This window comes from Corvus cornix, chromosome 3 (assembly GCF_000738735.6).
Source record: "Corvus cornix cornix isolate S_Up_H32 chromosome 3, ASM73873v5, whole genome shotgun sequence".
In the NCBI taxonomy this organism is placed as follows: Eukaryota; Metazoa; Chordata; class Aves; order Passeriformes; family Corvidae; genus Corvus; species Corvus cornix.
The window spans coordinates 32,275,633-32,299,458 of record NC_047056.1 but is presented as its reverse complement, the minus strand read 5'-3'; the positions used below and the strand labels follow the sequence as shown (position 1 = coordinate 32,299,458).

General features: G+C 35.0%; 1 protein-coding gene across 5 annotated transcripts in view; it reads right to left on the bottom strand.

Annotated features, from left to right (window-relative positions):
• Window positions 1-23,826, bottom strand: part of SDCCAG8 (SHH signaling and ciliogenesis regulator SDCCAG8) — a 108,986-nt gene that overhangs the window by 65,166 nt on the left and 19,994 nt on the right. For all 5 annotated transcript variants that reach the window (XM_039568253.1, XM_039568254.1, XM_039568255.1 and 2 more), the window contains exons 9-13: window positions 23,581-23,719; window positions 20,854-21,006; window positions 18,373-18,507; window positions 15,212-15,328; window positions 3,096-3,238 (exon numbers count right to left, since the gene is read on the bottom strand). In XM_039568253.1, the coding sequence (XP_039424187.1) occupies window positions 3,096-3,238; window positions 15,212-15,328; window positions 18,373-18,507; window positions 20,854-21,006; window positions 23,581-23,719 (687 nt within the window). The remainder of the gene's footprint in view (window positions 1-3,095; window positions 3,239-15,211; window positions 15,329-18,372; window positions 18,508-20,853; window positions 21,007-23,580; window positions 23,720-23,826) is intronic.

Genomic DNA, 23,826 nt, shown 5'->3' with positions numbered 1-23,826 from the left:
GCAAGTATTTCTAAGCAACATATTGCTCCAGGAAGAAAGGTGACAGGAAAAGGCAATTTTAAACTCTGTGGCAATGGTTTAGAATAGCTAATTGTAACCTTTTTTTCTTCATTTTTAACAAGTACATTTTGTTAACTTAGAAGCTGTTTAGTTGGTAATCAATCAACAGTGTCTGAAAACTAGGATACAGCAAAGAAGTGGGACTCCTGGAGAAGAGTGCTGTTCTCAAAGTACTTTCTTTTCTCATTATGACACAGACTGCATGTTTTTTCTCATTTATTCCTTTCATATACATTTATCTCATTTTTGTACATTAAAATCCAAAGTTCTTGTATTCATTTTTTTATAATCCTATTTATTTACAATATCCAAACTTAGAATCAGTGGACTAGTGAAGCTTTTCTCCTTAGTAATACAATAATTCATACAAAAAGAATTCTTTCTGTATCTCCTCAACTACCTCTAATTTCTGCCAGAACAGCACAGACAGGTCATGCAAGGCAACAGAAAAACTATCCACAATGGTGTAAACAGCAGTACAGGCCTCCCTCAACTCCAGCATTGTGAGAAGACTTGGAGTGAACCAGCTGGTCCTCTCCTGAAAAGAAGAGAATCAGCAAGACGAGGCCAAGGCCAGTATACCCAAGAGATGCACTAAATCAGTGCAATTTCTGCAGCAACCTCCCACAGGCAGGACTCTAGAGCTTAAAATCTGTTTTCCTTGGCAAGCGCTACAGTGAATGAGTCTACAACCCCCATAGGATTGCTATTACCCCTACCCTTCAAGTATTTTCACTGACACAGTTGCCATTTGAGGTGAAGGGAATAAATGAAAGAAGGCAAACCAAGTGAATATAATTTACATGCAACAACTATGGATGTACCAATCCATGAAAAACACACTGAGTTCAAAATGCAAAACTAATGCCACTAGAGACATGTAACTTTTATACCTTCACTAACACAGAAAACCTGTTCTGTGAGGAAGTGAGCTGAGAGGAAGAAAAAGAGTACAGGCTAAGGACAAGTTTCATTTCAGTAGGGGATGTTTTCCTCTGCAACTAGGCAACACTACGAGAACATCTCAAACTCTGCCCTATGAATTTCAGTTCAAGGGGAAAACAGGTAATAGTTCAGGAGCAACAAATTGCTCATCTCTTCTCCCCCTTCTTCTTTAAGCAACATCACCTAATGTATTCCTGGAAACCAGACAGACACTCCAAGTGTACAGAGAACACTAAAATCTACAAAGTGCTACAGAATTTGGGGAATGTCAAGAAGAAAGATTTGAACCTATTTCCCATGCCTCAACATACACATTTTTCCAATAAATACATGTCAACATAGCAAATATTTCAATTCTTGTAAGGAGATGCCAAACATGAACACACAGTATTACAAAAAAACCCCAACCCAACCCAAAAAAATAAAACCCAACCAACCAAACCCACCAAACCCACAAAAAACCCCCCAAAACAACCAAAAAAATCCCAAGGAGATGAGGACCTTGCAGAAGAGTGTCTGCAGTAGGTCAAAGAAGCCATGGCAGTTCAGCATCTGTCTCAAAAAGCAGGTGCCTGTGAAATTGTATGAGAACAGGGTCAGCACAGAGCATTACTTGCCCAAAATACTGTTCCCAGCCTCCAGTGATTTGCATCTCAGAAACTTTCCGAGTCAGAGATCATACATTGAAAAGCTACCTGAATCATCTGTGTGCTAGGTATCCAGCTTTAATTACTTTGCTAAGTAAAAGCAGGCAGTAATCCTCATTTTTACATTTTGAGTATTTTCACCAAAAAAAAAAAAAAAATTATAAATTCGCTAGTCAGATTTATCCAAGATATCCAGAGCTTTATTGCATATAATCAGCCTTTGCTAAAAGGAGCGTGGTAAAGCCATTTGGTTAACTATCACAACAAATCATTATTAATAAAGTTCTGCTAAATCCAAACTTTAGATATCTTAACAACTCACCCAAAACTTTTTTCAAGTTCATTAACCTCTAGCATATTTTTTTCTCTAAATACAGGCTGTTAGAGTGGTACTTTCTTCCATCTGTTAAACAACCGTGCTCTGAATTACACAGAAATTTAGCTGAATAAAAAAATGATTCATTGAATTTAATAGTTTAGACAAGGTTCTGTTTTATTTCCATTTACTCAATGGCAGAATTCTCACAAAGCCCAAAAAGTACAAGACTTGGATAAGCACACAGACTTCTGTTAAGTGATAAAAATCTGAGCTTTTTTTTCCCCCCATGAAAAATTTAAACTAACTTAACTTTTTCCCTTAAGTACTGAGTAAAAGCTGCCAGATCTGTTTATGGATGTGCATTCTTGGGGGAAGCAGGGCAATGGAACAAAAAACCCCCCACATACAACCAAAAGCCTGCAAACAGTTGGACAGTAGCATTTTCCGAGGCAAAAGGAAAAAGTTCTGTAGTTACCCAAACTCAAGTTGCAATGAATAATTGGCATGTCAACCTTCTGGAGTTCTCTAGAAACATGTAATGAATAGTGCAGCAAAAGACATTGGGAACTATACCCAAGGATGGAATATGCACAGGGGAAGTCTCTGATCACACATTGCACTGTACTGTATCTTCACTGAGCAAGAGACTGAAACACCCTCCTCACATACTTGAGCTTGCCTCATATAGACAAAATTATGTTAATTTATATATTTATATACAGATTCTTGGTCATTCTGCTGATGAAATTTCAGGTTATTACTCTGAGAACTCCTATGCTTAAAGGTGCTGTTCTACACTACAGTGTCAAACATTCCAAATGTATTTGTCCTACCAAGCACAGCAACAGAAAGAAAAAGTAGCTGCAGTCTCCCTTGCTCTTCTTCCTGCCTAAGAGCATGCCACCTCTTCACCAAAGCTGAACATTGCCTCTTCTACACACTAGTAATTCACTTTCATAAATTATAGTTCATAACTCACTTATTCAAATCTCCCCTTCTAACATGACTGAGAGCTGCCCGTGCAGTCAATGACTGCAAGTATCTACAACAACTGTGGGGAAGCCTGTGGCAAAAAATTAGCAGAATGAAATAGGTACTACAGCATGTAATAGGATAAGGGGTACCTGGTGAGGTGCAGTTGGTGCTCAGATTTACTCAGCAGTTCTGTCAGTTTTAGGCACTCCTCTCTGGCTCCTGTCACATCCTTCTGGGCTTGTTCCAAACGCTGTTTGTTTCCATTCAACTCTAATCCCAGTTTTTCTATTTTCTTAGGAAATTATAGAACCAAAGAAAGTATATTTAAAAAATACATAGAGATACATTTTAAGAAAAAAAAACCATGATCAAAGCACCTGAAAATAATGCACACTTCTGTTTTTGAACAAAAGTAGTTACTTGATAAAAACTGCAAAACAAGCAAATTGAAGTATTTGAAATTACATTCTTATGAGAAGCCAAAATGTGTTTCATATTTAAATACTCTAATATACAATCAACATTGTTGTGTTCATGCAGCTTAAGAGTTACAGGCATTCAAATATTTTCCAATTTTCTTATGTGAAGGCTCCATATTTGTGGCCTGAATTCACTGTGGTAGAGAGCCAGAAGGGCAGCGGAACAGTCACCATCTTTGGAAGCTGCTTGACACAGGATAGCTCTTGTGATAATTAATTTATTTTTATTTTTTGATGCCTATTACCTAACCAATGAGAAGTGGGCATTTAGCTTTGTCACCTAGTATTTTGCAAGAGAATAAAGGTAATTTTGTGATTTTACCATTATTGAAAAGAAGTAATTTATTACTTCTGTCTGAACCCTAAATATACCAGCTGCTGTTAATCCTTTTATTTTATTAATATCATTAGTCTTTGTATATCAAGTTGATGACTCTGTTAATTTATTTTACAAACAACAATAGTCAAGTTTGCATGACCAGCATCTTCAATTCCAGTGATACATACTAGACTTATGTTTTCTCACTTATATTGTCAGCAATTTAAACATTTTTCATAAAATTTCTCAGAAATAATATATTTTTCTTTAAGTCCATATACAACATACAAGTACCTGTAGGAATACATCTGTAACACAATACTATACTTTGTCCTAAGGATGCTTTTAAAAAGGCCATTAGAGTACAGAATAAGCTGACAATGTAATTTTACCATGTAACAACTGTTCTGCATTAACTCCCTACATAAATATTTACTTGTCATTGGGGCTGGAGGGAACTTGCATGTTTTTCAGTCAACTATACTGTGAAAGGTCATTTGTAGTACAGAATAAAACTGTTCTTATTATAAGGAGTTAGTGCTGAATAGCTATTATACTTTAAATTCATACCATAGCTTATTTGTGATAGCTTCCTCGTGTAGACAAGACACAGTATCTTCTTTAATTAATGAAATTATTCAAACATCCTACAAAAACAAATGAATATAACCCCAACCCAATATTTACATTTGAAGCACTTTCGTAAAACCTTGTCTCTTTTGAACCCATAAAAATGTAAGCTAAACTACTTACATTAAGTTATGAACTCAGACTAATACAATCTCTTAATCCAGAAAAACAACACCATTTCATAGGGCTGGGAGTTTTTTAATTTTTAGTTTTGCCACTTAACTGTACACTTTCTCCTCCCCCCCCCCCCCAAGAGCACTCAACAAAGGTTCATGAAGGAAATTTTAACTGGAATTTAAATGTTACCTTGTTTATCACATGCACCTCCTACCAAATAATATTGGGAATTCCAAGTTCAAATGCAAAGATAGTAAAATTATCTACAAAATCATTAATAGTCTTCCCTTCAAAAGAATATAACAACCTATTACACTAACAGAATTTTTTAAAATCAGGTGCTCAAAGATATTCAGTTGCAAATGCTTTGCATTTTCACTTTTCATGGACTTTTGTGTATTTTAAATGGAAGTCTCAGTGGGTTCTCTATTCTTCTTAACAGTAGCAGTTCATAGGTGTTATTTCTCCATCCATAATAAACAGGGACATGAAGTCTTCACTGTCATTACAAGTTAAAGATAGGGAAGTTCTGCAACATTCCTAAAATTTGCTTTAAAAGTACATCCCTTCAGCACACCTTTAAACAACCCCAAACCACACATTAGTCCAAAAGCATCAGCTAAGTACTTAAAAAAAGCACAACCACAGCTGAGAACATAAATACACTCTAGATCACTCCTTGAGGGAAACGTTTCAAGGAACAGATGGGCTTTACACCATTGCCTCGAGTTAAACAGGCTCAGTCAGGTTTTGACACAGACCCACAGAAGGAAGCAAATTCCAAGTGCAAGAACCTCTGGTGAAAATGTTTCGTTTCCATCAGCCAGATGTTGAACCTTCAGGGCTGAACTCAAGAACACATACATAGCTTTCACTTGTCATGAAAGTGCAGGGGGAAATTCTCAGATAGGGAAGTGTCACTTCATGACAGATCTTTAAACATTCACAGGTGTCTTATAATTTCTATTAGAAGTATCAAGAAAACAAACATGTGGCTTGTAGAACAATTTTACTTGTGCTATTTTCATCAGTAATTCCAAAATCCAGTATCAGCTCCTTTACACTCATGTACACATGTACATACGTTTGTGCACATGTGTAGGTATATACAGACATACATAAACATCTTAAAATACCAATGTTTGGAGGTACTTGCACCATGAGCTATATGAAGAATAGGAATTCTACACAAGAATTCTGGTAATGACCATGGCAGAAACAGCAGACAACCTCATGAGAAAGGGATGGCAGAAAAATGCCACCCAAAAAACCACGTGAACAGCAACTCAGAAACAGCCAGTCCAGGTATATTTAGATTTATCAACTAAATTATTCTTTTTGAAACACCAAAACATGTTCATTCAAAATAATTTGGTAGGAGCCACACACCACACCACATTTACAGGCTGCAAACAGACCAGACTCTCAACACTGTGGGATACTTCAGTTTAAAAACTCAGGTAATAATTTGAAACATGAACACTCAGAATCTGAGACATGTTCATGTAATAAAAAACAACCCTCTTCTCCCTCCTATCAACAATAATAGTCTCACAAATACACTCTGTCCTGAATTCTGAAATATGTATAGTCCATCATTAGGTCATCACAATGTAATTGGGATTTAATCTACAGAGAAATTACAGAATCAATGAGTCTTCTTCACTGTTTCTGCAGGGAACCTTATCAGCACCGTTTTTCCCAACTTTTACTCAGAATAATTTTCATGTTACTTCAGTTACCATTTCTTCTATCAGGAAGCTGCAAGCAGTTCTGTAGCTGCTATCCAGGCCCCAGTGTAATTGTAGGGACAGAAACAGAAACAAACCACCAACTAAAGCATTTTGCTGACAGCTCTGTTTCTCATGCAGTGTTAATTTGATCCCTCAGTGCCTATCACCTGTGATACAGCTTTTTTACCACATGATCAGAAAGTTATTTCTTCAAGGTACTTAACTTTTCAATGTATGTGAGAGACAAGAGATGGAGCACAGAACTGCAAAAAGACAGATGACAATCTTGCATTTAAGAAAATCTGAAACAGATTTTCAGTATAACAAGGAACAGAATTATCATAATGTATACGTACAACAAGACTACATTAAGGTTAGAACAGGCAACTTCTGGTGTTTAACTCTGCAACTTTAATGTTCTTATTACTTCTGCACATAATTTCAAAAGTACTATTTAATATGTCTTGTTCTGCAGTTGCCCAAACTCCCAGGAATATCAATAGGCACTTTGCCATGGAAAGATGGCAGGCTAAACCTCTCCATTATTAGTAAGCTGAAACACACTAACACCATCCTGCATCCATATTCAGCTCAGTTACACAAAAGAAGTTTTACTTAAACAAAAATGAAGGATTGGTGAAGTATCACTGAAGTAAATTTTTATTCTAAATCAATTATTCTTTTTTCAGTATTACCACCAGCCACCTTTTATATTTTAAGTTTTCCACTTTGGAGCATGTAGGACCCTATTGTATCTTTTCTTGAAGTGTTTCACTTCTCATTCATTAGTTTGTGATGCATTTAAAAATTATCTTCAGATTTTCACAATGCATTTTTAGGGGAACACACTGGAGATGCTCATTCAGTGACATAAATGCAGCTTACTGGAAAACATAAAAGATGATTTCTCAAACACTGAGTCAACCTATCTGACATTATCTTCACCTAAAAATACTTATGCATGTTGCAAAAATGTGCTTTTTAATTAACTAGACATCTCTATCTCTATCTCTGTTAAATCTGATTAAATTAAATAATAATTTCATTCAAAAGAAGTCAAATTAAAGATTAAAGTAATTATTTAATTCTTTTCATACTGATGCTGATTCTATTGTATGCAAAAAATACAACTTAATACTTCAAACTAGCAGATGTTTTCCATAGAATTTTACATAACAGCAAACTGACAGAGAAGACAAATACTTTTTTTTTAACAAATGGGAATGATTAAGTGGTGATACAAGAACTTGTACTCTGAAGAAAATGCAAAAAACAGCTTTAGAAGACTTCTAAAAAAAAGAAAAATAAACTGAAATCAAATTAATTCTTAAGTGATTGATGACATTTACTGTTGTCCCAGTATGTTCAGACATCAGGTAAAAAACATACACAGTATAAACTAAAAAGTAAATTCTGCACTGACTGTATAATTGCCCAAATTCTGCAGTAAAATAACTCTGGAGAGTAAAATATTCATGTGAATTTACAATACTTTTTTTTTGTTTCATACTTCATTTGCCACCCTTACTAAAAGATTAAAGGGGCATAAAATAGAAGCAAAAATAGAAGAAAAAATATAGAGTAATAGAAGGTGAAATATAATCACTTTGGTTGTTAGTATTTTAATGTACATCCCCAAAAGGCAATCAGCATCTATAAAAACAGACACACTTCAAGTTAATACACTTTTACAGGCCATGATGCTCATAAGCTTAGCTTCATTTACTAAAGTAGCCTTCAAAGCAGTGAGACCAGTGATAGTGCTCAGGATGAAGTCTTTCAAAGAGGTGCCCCCAGTACGGCCTTGCACATACATTTAAATACTATGTACACCATTGACAGGAAATTTTTGCACTATTTAACACTGATCTCAATCCATGTTGCCTTCCATACCTAATAATAACACTAATTAATCAGGGACAGAACTAATTGGATTTTCTTATTTATTATTATTTTTTAATTTAAAAAAATCAACAAAACAAGATTGGTAGCAAGATTTCAAGTGTTTCACCTGGATTACTATCAGTCCATATGCAGCAGGGGTCATTTGCAGTCATTTCTATCCTAATCCTGATATCAATCAAGCAACTCTAGGTTCAGAGTGGTCTCTAAACCTCAGACCTCCCAGGCATGGCCATCTGACATAGCATATTGCACCTGAAGAACTATCCAACTTTGTAAAGAGAGTGAGGGCCATCACAAGGTTAACCCCCACCACATCCCAACAAGGGCTTTCTCCCTTTTGCATTCTATTTGAATTACTGCTGCTTCCCATTCAAATCTGAATGAGGATACAAAGTACTCATGAAAACTACACGTGGTTTCAAAGGAGAAACCTCCTTTCTGGAAGTAGATTTATTTTAAAGCCGTGAGAATATACAAATATGTATACAAGGCTTCAAAGAGTTCACAAAGACCACCTCTTTCTAAGAGGCTAAGTCACAAAAAACCACAGGACTACTGCAAATTCTGCAAATCATTTAGCCTAAAATAGGAATCTGAAAACCTTTCCTGACAGGAAAGGCAAGTAACCTGACCAGAAACACAAAAAGTCGCCCCAAGAAACACACATGGCTCCTCTGGGAAGTTTTTTTCTGTATGGCTAGCTCACAAATCAATTGATCTCTGGAGACCAGAGGGACAAACGAAGACATAGCCTAGACAAGCAAAGCAGGCTGTGATTTCTTGGATGGCTGTCATCCTAACCAGATCTGGTGGGACTGTTGGATTCCTCAAAGACAAGTAGTTTTGTGACCCCTTTGTCACTTGTACTGCAAAGTGTGACAGCACCTGGCAGGACCACACACCTTGTGCACTCCACTAAAGGGCACAGCCTCAAGACAGGAGCCATCACCTAAGCAAAAGCCATCAGCCTTTCTCAGAGCAGCCATCTCTGCTTCCAAACTGATGGAGAATTAAGAGAGACAGGACCCTGCAGTTTGCTAGGAAGAGCAGGGGTGCTGGTAGAACTTCGTGGGAATAGCATGGAGGGTGGATGCGCTTAGAGGAACACACTTTAAATCTCACTGAAGCAAACTTGTTACCTGCAGTTGTTAGCTGGGGCAAGAAAAAAATTTATGTTGCATAGTATATATTTATGAGTATTCACATTAATTAATTAATTAATTAAGAAATAATCTTTAAGGTCTGTCCTTGTGCAAATTCTTGGAGAGCACCACGGTCCCTGTGGATAAATACCCATGGAAATGACAAGAGTGAATGGCTGAAACATACTATACAAGGATTTTACCTCATCATTTCCATGAAAATATTTGCTTTTAATTTGCCAAAATATCTGAACTGCAATACTATTTCAGGAACAAAACTTCCAATCCCATAGATATTATTACAGTCACATTTTAACAGAGAACATTGCTGTACTACAGATTAACTCAGCAGCTACCAGCAGAGATAAGAAAGTGATTTTGTTCACAGTGGAACAAGATGATTTTTTTTGTTAATGTATTGCACAGGGAGGAGATGGGGGACAATGAGGTAGTGCAAAATACATGGTTCACTTGCTGATAAAAATTTCAGAAAAGGAAGGATGCATGTAGAAAGAAGGAAGGGGAAGATTACACCTACTTTATTATTGAAAACTAGGAGAGAACAAAACCTGTTCCTTTTATCCTTTCAAACACTATTTAAGACTACTGATGTGAGATTGGTTCTTACTTCCTGGACAGCATTAAGGAGTAGCTGAAAAGAATACCTATGCAATAATGACTGACAAGTGACAGGGACTTTTACACTCTTTTTCTTCTGATTGTTGACACAATGACTATTGATAAAACAACCACTTTTTCTAGTCAGAGAAGAAGAAAAAAACCCCAACAGAAACCAAGCATTTTTTAAAGTATGTATACCCACTATATCAAGAGATGTGCAATTCTTTTCCTACTCTGAATAATTTTTAATGCACATACACAATTTTCTCTTTCCATATACTGTGGGGTGACATCCCTATGGATGCCAGAATATGGATCAAGGTTACATGGGCCAACCTACACCTATGAACAATAAAATCCCAATCCTGTGTTATTCCTCTTAGCAGGCCAGATGCTTAGGGGAAGCAGACCTGTACAGAAAATGCAGACAAGTGAGTACAGAAAAGTCTACTACTGGGAATCCTAGTCCCAAGGATTTTTTCTTAAGGAAATCGGTAATATTTAATGAAGGCTGCTCATACCACTGACCCTTGAGGAATGGATGGCTGACAGAGGAAAGCTATGCCATAGCAGCAGCAGCAGCCATATTATATTTTTATATATATGGCAGGCTTGCAGGTTAATATCTTCCTCAAAACTCGTGAGATGAGCTAGTAAGTTCAGCTACAAAGAAAAGAATGATGTTCCTCCTGAGCAGGCCAGAAAATTCCTATCAAAGCAAGGCTTAAAGTACTGCCATTTTACTCCTTATTTACTCATTTTCAAATTAATGCACTGAATGCCCAAAACACAAAATTATTAATTAGGAAGAGTTCAGTTACAGTAAAGGTTATCACATTTCCTTAATGCTTTCTTGTCCAAAAGCAATTTGGGTTTGCTACTTTTAAGACCATTATACTCAAGGTCAGACCAAGTGAGAAAATTTCATGCTAAGAGTTTCAAGCTGTCTTCTGAGTTTTGGGGTATTTCTCCCTGCTAAATATTACTCAAGTATACATTTACTGATTTAATAGAGTTTCTTTTCAAAAGAGAATTTCCAGAGCATCTTCATAACTAATGAAGAAACAGAATATCAGATATAAATATAGACTGTTACAATAATACACATAACGCATAATCCTATCTTCACCAGTTATTAAAACTTGCAAGTTTCAAAACATCTGGTGATACGCTGAATGTCACAGCTGTTGAAAACTCTAGTATTTTAAAACGTGACTCATGAAAGCTTGATATCTATTCATAAAAAGACATTTCAATGAATCAGGGTCTTCACAAGGTGTTACTGGTCTTGTTTTGGATACTCTGAAGCATTTCCAGGATATATACCCAAATTCTTGGCCTGAATTATTTTTGATGAAGACAGAGTCAGTAATCTCTCCTCTTGTAACATCTAAATTAGGTTACTATAAATCACAGATTTATGACAAATGAGATAAACATTCCCAAAATACCCTTTGGCAAAATGCTTTTGGACTGCAATTTTGCCAGATTTTTATTTGTCTGCAGAATTGTCAGTCTATAATGTACAGAGGCATCATTTAGGTTCTGTCATACTGCAGAAAAATACTTTGGTGTGTAGCTCTTCCTATTTGTATAGGTTATGCATGTCTGTGAGTCTCAACTTCTTTTTATTTGGACTCATGAACAGCCATGCAGGCAACTCTTAAAAACTGGTGGGTTTTAGTACAGTGCTTCTGGAGCTTTTAATTCTGTCACCTACAAGGTAGGCAACAGAATTCTGTAATCCCCCACTTCAAACTGTATCTGCCCAAACTATATCTGCCCAAATGTAAAGGTTTTTTTACAGGTTAAGATTACTAGCTTGGATTTATTTCTACACAAAGCATTTATCTGATTCCATAAAACATGATAAAGCAAAATTGAAAAGCTGCAGTTAGTTTCCAGAGTTGGATTTAACATGTCCTGTTACTTTATTGCAAGGACACCACAACTCCCAGTGGAGCCATGCTACTGGTAAGAACTATCTAATAAGGATGACACCCAAATTGGCTTGGACAGCAGAAACCAATATTAAAAACTGTTTTCACTTCTACATGCTGAAGCTTGCAAGATTTTATAAGCCAAATATAAATTATTTCAGATAAACAGAAAGCAAATTATTAACAGTGAACTTCATTTTTATTTTTATAAGGCAAAGCTGAAAAGAGCAAGTGATGTTAATCTGAGGAACAATTTCATAGTGTGTCAAAAGTATGATTTCTGTTAGAAATGCATAAATTATGCCATGCAGTGCTTACAAATTAACAAAAAAGTATTATAAAAGTGAAGCCCTGCTGTGTCAAATATGCCACACAATTTTTGTTCTAATAACAGCAATTTAGGTTAGGGCGTGACTTTTCTCTGATATAGCTGTGCTAGTACAACCCCTAGTGTGGACACAGTTTACTGCCATGAAGGCATTATATTCGTGTAATTTATAAAGCTTGCTCCTAAGCAGTAAAAGTATTAAGTAATGCACTGTTATTTCAGAACAGCTACATCCACAATGGGAGGGCTGGCTGAGAGAGGAAAAGAGAGGGCAGTAGGTTATGCTACTTTACAACATATCGGGCCAGATGAACAGATGTGGTTTTTGTGTAGAGAAACTGTGTGGTACATGTCTTTCCCCCCACCTCCCTCCATAATCCTGATGTTAATCAGGATCATGATGGATGATATTACGAAACAGTTATTCAATTTAAATGGTAACATTGCTCATTGCTTCTTAATTTTTAAGAAATATTCACGTAAAATGTTAATAACAGAGAGTTATAACAGATATTGACATGTGGGTATTAGTCCTAACCAAACAAAAGATAGGAAAAAAGACATTAGGATAAAGAGAGTAAGACCAAAGATATATACTCTCTTTAGGTTTCCTAAATGATGTAAGTTCAATTTTGAATAAGATTTATAAATACCAGCATATGATAAATATCAACCTGTATTTACTTGACATATAGATGTGTGTGCCTGGTGATCCTAAATTGTACATGTGGGGCTTTCTGCCTATTCTGACACACCTGAATAATTTTAATCCTTTTTTAAAAGTCACTACATGTAAACTAAAAAATATTTTCCAAACTGAAATTTATCCACAGCACAATTAAAAATACAATTATACCTCAAGAAACAGTAAACTTGCTCTCAATGTTAAAAGGCAATCCAAAACATGATCCTTTGCTTTTAAAAGAGAAAAAGCCATCATTTAATACAGAATAGCATGAAAATACTCATACATTATTGTCTCTCTACTTTAAAAAAAAATAAATATGTATTTATTATGAACAGATGGTGGCCAAGGAAGGTATCAGCTCTGTCTCTTAGCCAGAAGGTCAGGTCATGGCTGAGAGACCAAAGAACAATTATTGTTTGCTATTCAGTGCCACATAAGATAAAACATTTCAGGTTTTCTTTAAATATAAAGATAGATGTGATTGAACTGTTCTCATTTTTTATAAACAAAATAATTTGCAATGACTTATCAACACTTGTAAAAATTTGATTTAAAAATCCCCAGCCAACCAGCAACAACAACAGAATAAGGCATTCTAACACTCTCCTTGGGTTGCCTTTGATGTTTAAATAATTCTAGGACCTATACAGAACTTTTTGGGTTACTGGAGCCACAGCTATAAAACAGCTGCTAGATACGGAGTCTGACAATTTCAAAATTGCATGTTTTCCTTTTTTTTGACAAGCCAACAATCATATTTGAACAATATAATAACATAATTACTGAATATCTACTTTGTTTCTAATTATCTAATAATTTTTGCTGATAGGAACTTTCCCTCTCATCATTTCAATTTATATAAAATTATAAATCACCACATTTTGGTGTATTCAGCCCCACACTGATTAATATATACCAGTATGTCGATACATGAGGTTAAAATATTTTGTTAAATTTTGTAATTTGTTCAAAAGGCAATCCTCAAGCAAGTTGGAGAACAGGATTTAAAATCCAAGATACTTCTTCAAGTATCTTATTAAACACATCCTGTTTTATTTGTATGCCAAGATTATGCCAACTCTTTTATCTGTGATATCTGTCAAGACACAGACGACAAGCCTGTTTTTTGTTTTTCAGTGTCCTTAGGCCTAAAGGATGCAGGAGTGAAAAAAAAAGCAAACCTTGAAAAAAAGAATGCTTTAAGACCTCTGTTTTTCTGCACTGTATGATTTTCTATACATGTTGAAGGGTTATTTCACCTAATAAGCTCCTCCTTTGGATTTTACATATATTTTCATTACAACTTGAATTAATATTGCTTCCAGACTAAGGTTGCATTATTAATTTAATAAACTTACTGTCCTACATGAAGCTTTTGAGTAACTGGTAATTAAAAATTTAATTTTTGAAATACTTTATTTTCCCCCTACATATATTCTTATACAGGGAATGATTTGTTCAGTTATTTACAAGAAAAAGAATGATGCAAAACCTGTTGGATAGGCTGCTCAAATAACAAAAAGCATATTAAAAAAATCATCCTCATGTGCATCTTACATATCTGTGTATTTAGAAGACTCTTATGTGCAAATCACAACTTATGAGGAATACTGAAAGTTTGAAGTCCTAGAGAAAAATTGATAGAATCTCAAGAAAAAGGGCACCTCAAAAGATGCAGATTACACCTGTTCAAGCTGTTTGCCAAGTATGTTGCAGGTTACTCTAATAATCTTTCTTACTGCATGGGATGTTTTCTCACAAACTACCTAAGGCATATACTGGTTTTTGTATTATTATAAAACCCAGTTTTAGATAAGCAACAGTTAATGCCAAGTGGAATTTTTCTATAGTTATTATTTTTCTAGAAGGTTACTTTTGTTTTGGTTTTGTTTTTTTAAACTTTTTTATGAATCCCAGCATTCAGTAACATTGAATCTTTAAAGAAATTGGAAGATAAATAATTTTCATTTTTGGTATCATTAGGTTATGTTTAGAGTCTTTAATGTTCTGTTAGACTGCATGTATAGGTAATTACGTGTGGATTTATTTGTGAGAAAAAGTGTATAAACACATGTATACAGTACATAGAATTTAAGTAGCTTGTATGAATAATATGATAGAGTAATTCTATATGAAAGCATGGAATGAGTGATGCGCAAAACTGAACATACTAGGGCTGAAAACAAGATTAAGATAACCAAGAGGTATTTATTTAGCAGTAAAATCTGGCTTTTTGCCATTAATTTAGAAACCATTTAACAGTAATAAATGACCACTATTAGAAAAATGAATCATTCCAGCTTCTGAAAAAACCCTACTTAGGTTACTAATAACTGCAAAGTTATAGCAGTATTATCTCTTACCTGGTCCTTAATTTCAAGCTCCCTTATAGTTTTTGTTCTGTACTCTCTGAGCTCCTTTTCTGCCTCATCCTTCTTCATTTTGGTTTGATTCAACTGATAGCGCATTTCTCCACACACCTGTTAGATTACACAGACAACATGATCTGTAGCTTGAAGAATCCATAGACCAGGGTTTGCAATTAGATCTTTTGGTGCCCTCTACAGGTCGTTGAAATGCAACATATTTTTAATTTACAGATATTTTGGGTCTACAAATGGTAAATGTTTTTACATAGAAAGGTGGATCTGAATTCTATATATAGTAATTAACTTTGACATATGCAGTACCTTCTAGATTCAAATATATTTGGATCAAGATTTTGCTAAGTATAAATACTTATGCTCTAAATACATGTCACTAGATACAGTTAGATGACAGTTGCTGGTTTTATATTCTTCTCTCATTCTCTGTAAAATCCCAAGAAAGTCTATGTCAACATGTTCAAAACCTAGAAGTAAAGCATCTATCACACTCCTAAATAAAGGTGTATTTTAACTTGCCAATTTTACGCTGTTGAGAAAGAAATTGTTTAAATGTTAACACAATAATTTTCAAAGTTTGATCAGAGCATTACAAACTTATTGCAAACTGAAGATAATGTCTTTAAAAAATAATGTCTGATTTAAACAGATACACGGTCCAGAAGAAATGGATCAAAGCAACACTTCAAGAAATCACTTTTACACAATTATTCTCTGATGTTGCAGGGTTTGTTGTATTACTCCCTCAATCCTTTCCAACTGGCAGTTCAACTTCAGACAATCTGTGAAGGGGTTAGGAGAAAGTGAAAGAAATAGAAAAAACCAAAACAAAACCAGAAGATCACTAATCCCTTCCACATAACTATACTGCTGTGCTGGGCTGTTATTCTTCCATTTTCAATCTAAGCTGTCCCCTTTTTGTCCTTATCCTGTGCCATCACCTCCAATTTGTGCCTGTTCATTTCACCTTAATTAACCATCCAAATACGTGCACATGCCTTAGTGAGAATGCAAATGTGTTTACTCACAGCTCCTCTTAGTCAACTTTCTTCCCAACTCACTCTACTTTCCTGCCTTGCCTATAGTCTTTTAGCACTTGCTCCTTAAATGTACATCCTTTTAATTTGCTGCTACAATCCTCTGTGCTTCTCAAAAACGTTCTCACATATTCTACAACCCAAATTAATTTCTGTTTTTCAGTCTTATACCTCTTCTCATTTTCACTTTTTTTTTTTCTCCTTAAAAAAAAAGTGGGGAAAAAGTAAATATGCATACCGCAAAGAAATCACTCTAGCAAAAAACTAAACCAACTGTCATAACTTTTTAAAAAGTAGCATCACTTATAAATTCAAAGGACAGCTTGTGAATTTAGCCATTGGAAATAACACAAAGCAGCAAATGCTCTGAAGAATGGCAAAGTTCTAAAGCATTTTTTAAACACTAAAATATTATATGCAACTAAAAAAAATCTTGAGATGCAACTGCATGGCTTGCAAACCCTGGCTTTCTACCTCCTCCTTCCTTTACCTGAGGGATGTAACAAAATGCAGTATGTCACTTCCTCCAAGTGAAACTAAAAAAATACAGCAATCCTTGCCTTCAGCTCCCCCATACATTGTACAAAGGGAATAACACAGAAGAATCAGCAGATGGTGCTGTCCTAATAATGGATTTTTCAGTCTCCTAAGGAAAGAAGGAAATAGATCCTCACTCCATATTTTCTTTCCCTGACTTCTGGTGCATGAAGGAAAACAATAATTAGGATAAAACTCAAAACGAAAGTGTTGCTATTTTCTGTTTTTAATAAAGGCAAACTGAGTTTGGAAACAAGAAGTCAGATTCACAAGCAAAAATATCACATAGACAATGAAAATGTCAGGGTGATGCACAGAGTCCCGTCAGCTCAGTGGTTGGGAGGTTCCTCCAGGATTTTCAAGACTTCTCAGTTTAGTACAGGGACACAAATGAAGTTTTCCAATCTCTCCGGACAATGCAATTAAAATACAGCATAGACTATTGCAAGTTGACCACCCATTCACCTTTGTGTTAACATTAACTGAAGCAGAGACTGGAACCACAGTATCATCTCCTGAGAGATAACGTCAAATTGGTAGGGTACAATATTATTCTTTTCAGACCAATGAATATTTGTACCTACTGCCTCTTTCACCACCTCCTCACCCCTGCAAGTGGTGCTAGTCACTTCTGAACCCAGCCTGAAAGACCAGAAGTGTGTTTCAGACTTGGTAAATCAAACCATTCTGACATTCTTAAAATACTCATTTGTCTTTCAGTTAAAGTGAAATTCAATTTTCTAGTATGTTGGGATGACTTTTTGCTATGAATTTTCTGCAATACTTTCACCTCTTTCTATCAGCCAGGACAGCAGGGGAAGACAGGAACTCTTGAGAACCGCTCTAGAAATCTCTAGAGGCCCAAAGAATAAATTGCTCCTCAAATCCTTGCAATTAACAACTGGGGAAATAGGATGGGCCCTAGGATTATTGGTAAGGAATATAGACATTTCAAGAGGCTGTAACAAATATTTTTTTCTTTCTCATGTTATGACCCACATAAAGGCACTAACTGATTGAGAAACGTGCAAAAGAAAGCACCCAAGAGTGAGACACCTACACAAGGTGCATGTTAAGCTATAATTCTTAACTAGATCTCTTTCTAAGAGGCATACTACCAATAGTACTGAATTAAGCAGTGTACTACATAGAAAGTCTAAAGGAAAGTACTTGAAAAACAGTGATTTTAATAGCTCCCTTTATTTTAGCACTGCAAGTCCCACAGGTAGCAATTGAGGACACTGTTGAATTCTACATTGTCTCACTCAGACCAAACACAATTCTTACTGAAACACTGGAACAGAGTTTTAAATAGTGACCCTCGTAGGCTGCAAAGTAGAAAAGTTTGCTTCTGCATGACAAGGTGACTTGGAAACTAAAAAAGTCTTTTTTTTTTACCCCTGCAACTGGGATAGTTGTAGTGCCTCTGGGATATTGAGATGAAATCTACAGTTACCACACATCCCTTACCAAAACAGAAGAAAATGGACAAGGCAAAGATTCTCTTCTTTCAGGTCACAGTGATAAGAAAAACCAAGCTTAATACTCCTTTATAAATGTGCTTACCTTATTCATCTCCATTTCATGAGATGCAAGCTGGTGCTGGGATTCTTCTAACTGGTTAACTAGAGAATTCTTTTCCCTTGTAATTCTCTCTACTTGAGCCTCCAAAACAGCCACATCCTTAGACAAAGCTGTCACCTGCAAAAAGTCCAAGAACACTGTAATGATGCAATTTGACCAACCACAGATCAAACTCTTGTGGAACTTTCTCCTCAAAAGCAACTGTATGTAGACAAAATACATAACGTTAAAAGTGTCATAAAAAATCAAGCATGTACAATAAAAATACATCCTATATTATTAATAATAGAATATGGCTACATTATTTTATTAATGGATTTGCCATTTTTAATTAATTTATCATACAGTAGTTTATTTGAAACTTTCCATCAACTGCACTAGTCTCCAGGACTTGTTAATATGGACAAGGTGTCAGAAGCAGTTGAATACATTAGTTTTGCAGTGTAAAAGTACTATTTAACACCTTCTTATCCATCCTTATGTAGATTGATTCAAACCAAATCATGTTCTCCCAGCTAAAGAAAACTGTTGTTGCAACCACAGATCTTAAATTAATTTTCAAGTTCAGAAAGCACTTCAACACTATAAATCAAAGCATAATGTTGTGCAAAACTCATATAGAAATAGTATATTCAAAATTCTAATGTAATTTCGATGAAATTTTGCTAAATGATTTAAAAATGTAACAATAAAACAGAGACAGTGAACCTTCAGCTATTTAGCCCTGAAACTCACTAATATAAGTGGAAATAATGGTGTCTGACAGTTCTAGGTTAACTTTCAGAAATTCAAAGCCAGACCTAGAGGATTATATATTTGTAACTATTTTTCACTCCTTATACAACCACCTGATTTATGTATCATGCCAATTCTCTCCTTCGAACAAACCATTTCATAAAGTAAGCAATAAAATATTCATACGAATCTTGAGTTGATGCACAGTATACCATTTCTACCACCTCATAATCCCAAAACATAAAAGTAGTTAATCATATGTAGGTGTAAATCATTAATATAGATCATAATTTTCTACAAAGTCATCCCATATCTTTAATTACCAGGCATGACATCATCATTAGTGTCACTATATGTTGTTCTATGTAAATGCATGATTTAAACATGAAGACTACAACTACTTAAAGTGGGAATCGGTTGCAGTAAAACACATCTCAGTGGGTGATGAAGTACAAAGTAATGTGATGACATGGAGTGAAATATTCTACCAAAAAAAAGTATTAAATGCTTGTCTAGTAGGCTGTATTTTGGAGTGAATACACTGCTTTAAAGAAACTCTGTAACAAAACAGCTAACTTCATAAAAGGGGTAACTTCTAATATACAGCAAGGAGTCAAACAAGGAATTGCTTAATAATTGTCTCCAGTGGAAGGTTATTTTCTTTAATTTCAGTTTCCCTGGCAACAGATCACTCATGATCAGTGCATGTACTTAAATATCACTTAGTTCCTATCACTGTGCTTAATATCTGTTTTTATATCTGGAATTGAAGTCAAAGAGGTTTTTTTACACACACTTGAATGGTTTATTTTGTTCAGTCTGTGCTTGCCGGATTTTTAGAAATAAGCCATACAACTTGTAAGAGAGTACCAAAATATAAGAAAAAGTCTACAATCAGGAGAGAAATTCACTCTATTGTTTCCAAACCTCCACCAGAAAATGGTTGAAGACCTTGCAAATCACAAGTGTGAAAACCACTAATTCATGAAGTATTTATCTCTCTACACTTCTTCCCATTTCAATCACCTTAGAAATGCATCCTCTATCACAGGCTTACTGCTGTTAGCATGAGCTTTCCTCTGTATACTCCATTGGGCAGAAAACCCTTATGTTTTATACTCAAATTACAGCAGCATCTAGAAGTCTAAAACCAGGTTATTGAGACTATCACAATGGTCACAGCATAAACAATGAGACAGATTCTGTCTCAGAGAGTTTATAAACATTAGTAAAAGTGAGAAAAGAGACTCCAACACATTTCTGCAGGTGGGAAAACTAAACATATGATAAGATCACTTTGAAATTATGATATTGTAACATTAATGTATATGTAAGATCAAAGTAGCAAAGAATCCTAAATTTGACATGTGCTAACTTCTGAACGCTTGCCTTGGCAATTAAATAATAATTTTTATAAAAGAGCTAGGTACAAACCTTGCATCACATATTACTTAACCCTTTCTTACCTTGACAAAGTGCATTAAAAATATTATGCAACCTAAAATAAAGTGCATAATATCAACAACCTAGTATGTATCTAGAGACACAGCACAAACCCCAGTTACTCAAACTCAAAGGACCACTTATCCACCACTGCTTTAAAGAAATGGTGGAAGTGATTTATTGAGCTCTCACATCCGAAACTAAAAATAAAAGACAAGCAAACAAAGTTTAAAGAGGATGATACCCTCATTGTAATATACAAACAGAAAAAGAACCAACTCATACCATTGCTGTCAAGTCCTCCCTTTCCTTCTTCATTTCTTCCTGCAGTGCTTCTTTTTCATCAGCCCTCTTATTTAGCTGGGCAGCCAACTCCTTTTCAAGATAATTCTTCTGCCGTTCCATCTCACTTTTCAGTTGGTCACAGTGGACTAGAGCCTGAAAAACCCCAACTTGCTTAAGTGAAAGAAACCTAAAATTTTTAAACAAACATGGTATTTATCTAATACCTTCAAAAAAACCAATGTTTTTATTTTTTATGCAGTTATTATGATGTTTATACATACTCAACTGTGTTAACATCTAGGACTAACAAAATCAAAACAGATGTATATGTTTGTATGTATATACATGCCCTACTGTAATTGAGAAATTTAATTGCTTTTAGAAATCATGGCAAAGATGGAAGCATTTGTCCAAATGTACTTTCCAAATAAGTAGCTGCTCTTCTAAAACTCTGATTATTTGCCTTGCATTTAAAATTTAAAATTCCTGAATGCACATCAATAGAATCAGCCTCCAGTACTTGACTCCTTGCAAATACAGTGGCCAGTGTCTAACTAAAGAACTGAAGGAAAAATTAATAAAATGTATGCACTTCTACTTAATCTCCTCTTGAAATGAATTACTGAGTGCAGAATGCTAAGAAATCTGAAAGCAGTCAGTAAAGACACAAAAAACGTTTTACAAATTGTCTAGGGTTTGTCAAAATTAATTCTACTAAAAAACCTCATAAAGGTACTGCTTAATTTCTGGTGCTAAAACACAGAGTATAGATGTGTTTTCTAGCAAAAAAGAAGAAACTTAAGTTCAAGAATACTCTCAAAACACTTCTAAAAAAGCTAAGAAGATATTTATCCATATATGCTTCTGTATCTCTGCCAAAGTGCAGAATTTGAGTGTTATGTCAGTTTAAATCAGAAATACACTACTCCATTACAAGTAAATCCAAGTATTCAAAGCACTCTAAAGGGAGCTTTGCTAGCCCACAAGTAAACTAGATTTCAACATTTCACTGATATCCAGCATATTCTGTTTCAAAGAAGCTAGAGTAACCTCCTTCTAGGAATTCTAACTTATTAACCATTTTATTTATTTTCAAATTAATTTTTTTTTAACTTTTATTTTTCTTTAACTCAAAGCCAATCCCCTGTGTTCAATTTTCTTGGCGTTGGACTGTTCATGAGGGGAGTAAGTTACACAATGTTTTTTTAGAGAATGCTCTAACAGTCTCCATTAGTTTTATGGCAATTCTGTGGGACTCTCTGGAGGATCCCTTTCCTATATCAAGTCTACCGTGGTGAGAGAATCCCTCTGTTATGGCACTGAATCCTTTTCTGTAGGAAAGAATCATCAACATCAGCAAACAATTGCCTGCATAAAGCTGCTGTAGCTTGGTAGACATCTAAATCAGTGCCACTCTAGAAGAAAGGAGTTACATTAGTTGCATTTCAAGAAGAAATGTCTATTTTGTTAGCTCCATTGTTCTGACAATGAGCAGCTCAAACAATAACTCTTTTATGACATTCGTGTTGAAAATATATTTCTGATTTTGCTTCAGCTATGTAAACTTCACCATAACAGATCTCCTCCCTGCTCTATGCAATAAGCAAGAGGACACAAACTACTGAGACAACCAAAAGACAAGAAGAAATGGTGGTTTTAAATGATAAGCACCTGAGGTTAGACTTTGGGTCAACAGGCTGATGAAATTGCAATTGTAGAATTTGGAGGCTTAATGTGTTAACTTCTCACTTGTTACGTGGACTGTTCTAAGGGATTCCATGCTAGTTAAGAAAACCAGCCCTCACAAGTAGAATAGGACTGGGGAAAAAAAGGATGGTTTGTACTTACCAAGAGGTATACAGTACTTGTAAAAAGGTAAAATTAATGCAGTATAAGTACAAAATTTTCTTTCTGTTCTTTCATATTAAAACAGTTTTGGAGCATGAAAAAAACCCACACTACTATTCAACCTTGTAGACAAACAGGTAGCACTTCACACAACCCTACAAGCACACGCTCTTCTCTTACAGCACTGGATAAATAATACCAATTCAATCAATACAACAATTATATCAATCTTGTTTGCATTTAATTACAAAAACCAAGCAAAAACAACCCTCTCTCATAGTAATTCACTAATAGTACAGTAGATGTCACTAACTATCAAGGAAATAATTTAGGTCAATATAGGTTGATTGTGTACAGAACTAGGGCTAACACAAGCATTAGATCAAAACAGGTTTTATTTTTATTATTTACATAACAAAAGCTTCCTGCAGGTATCATTAGACAAAATTTCTCATCTTCAAAGAGCTCTGATAGTTAATCAGTTCTTGCACTGCTCTGATCTGAGGCAAAAAAGAATTGTTTGTAAGCATTTTAACTATTCTTCCTAGAGTAGGCCAGAAATGTGATGTCAAAATTATCCTCTTATGTGTCATGAATGCCTTTAAAAATTCTACACCTCAGTTTATATCACCTAGCTGTGAACCTACATCACAATTAAAAAATGCAACACTCCTTACAGTATTGATGAGAATTTAAGAACTTGAATACAGAGTTCATATTACTGTTCAGAAACTGTCACATGGTGCAGTTGTTTTAAATCTACATCATCTCAACATATGACAATGGTCTTACACATGTATTTTCTCATTAGCATGGAAACTAATTAACATTTGCATTAGATCTGAACACTAAAAAGCTCTAATTCCGTGATGAATTTACCTTTGTTTTTTCGAAATTGGCCTCTTCTGCCATTTGCACTGCATGTTCAACTTGCCTACAAGCATTAGATTCTCTTTGCTGCATCTCTTTCATGCTTTGTCTCACTGAAACAAGTGCTTCCATCAAGTCATCTCTTTCTCTGCGTATTAAAAAAAAACAACCCAGATACTTCTTCTATATCTTTTTGTAAGAGAAAAAGCCCCAAACAAAAGGTATACCAAATATAAAATACAAACAGCTAAAAGA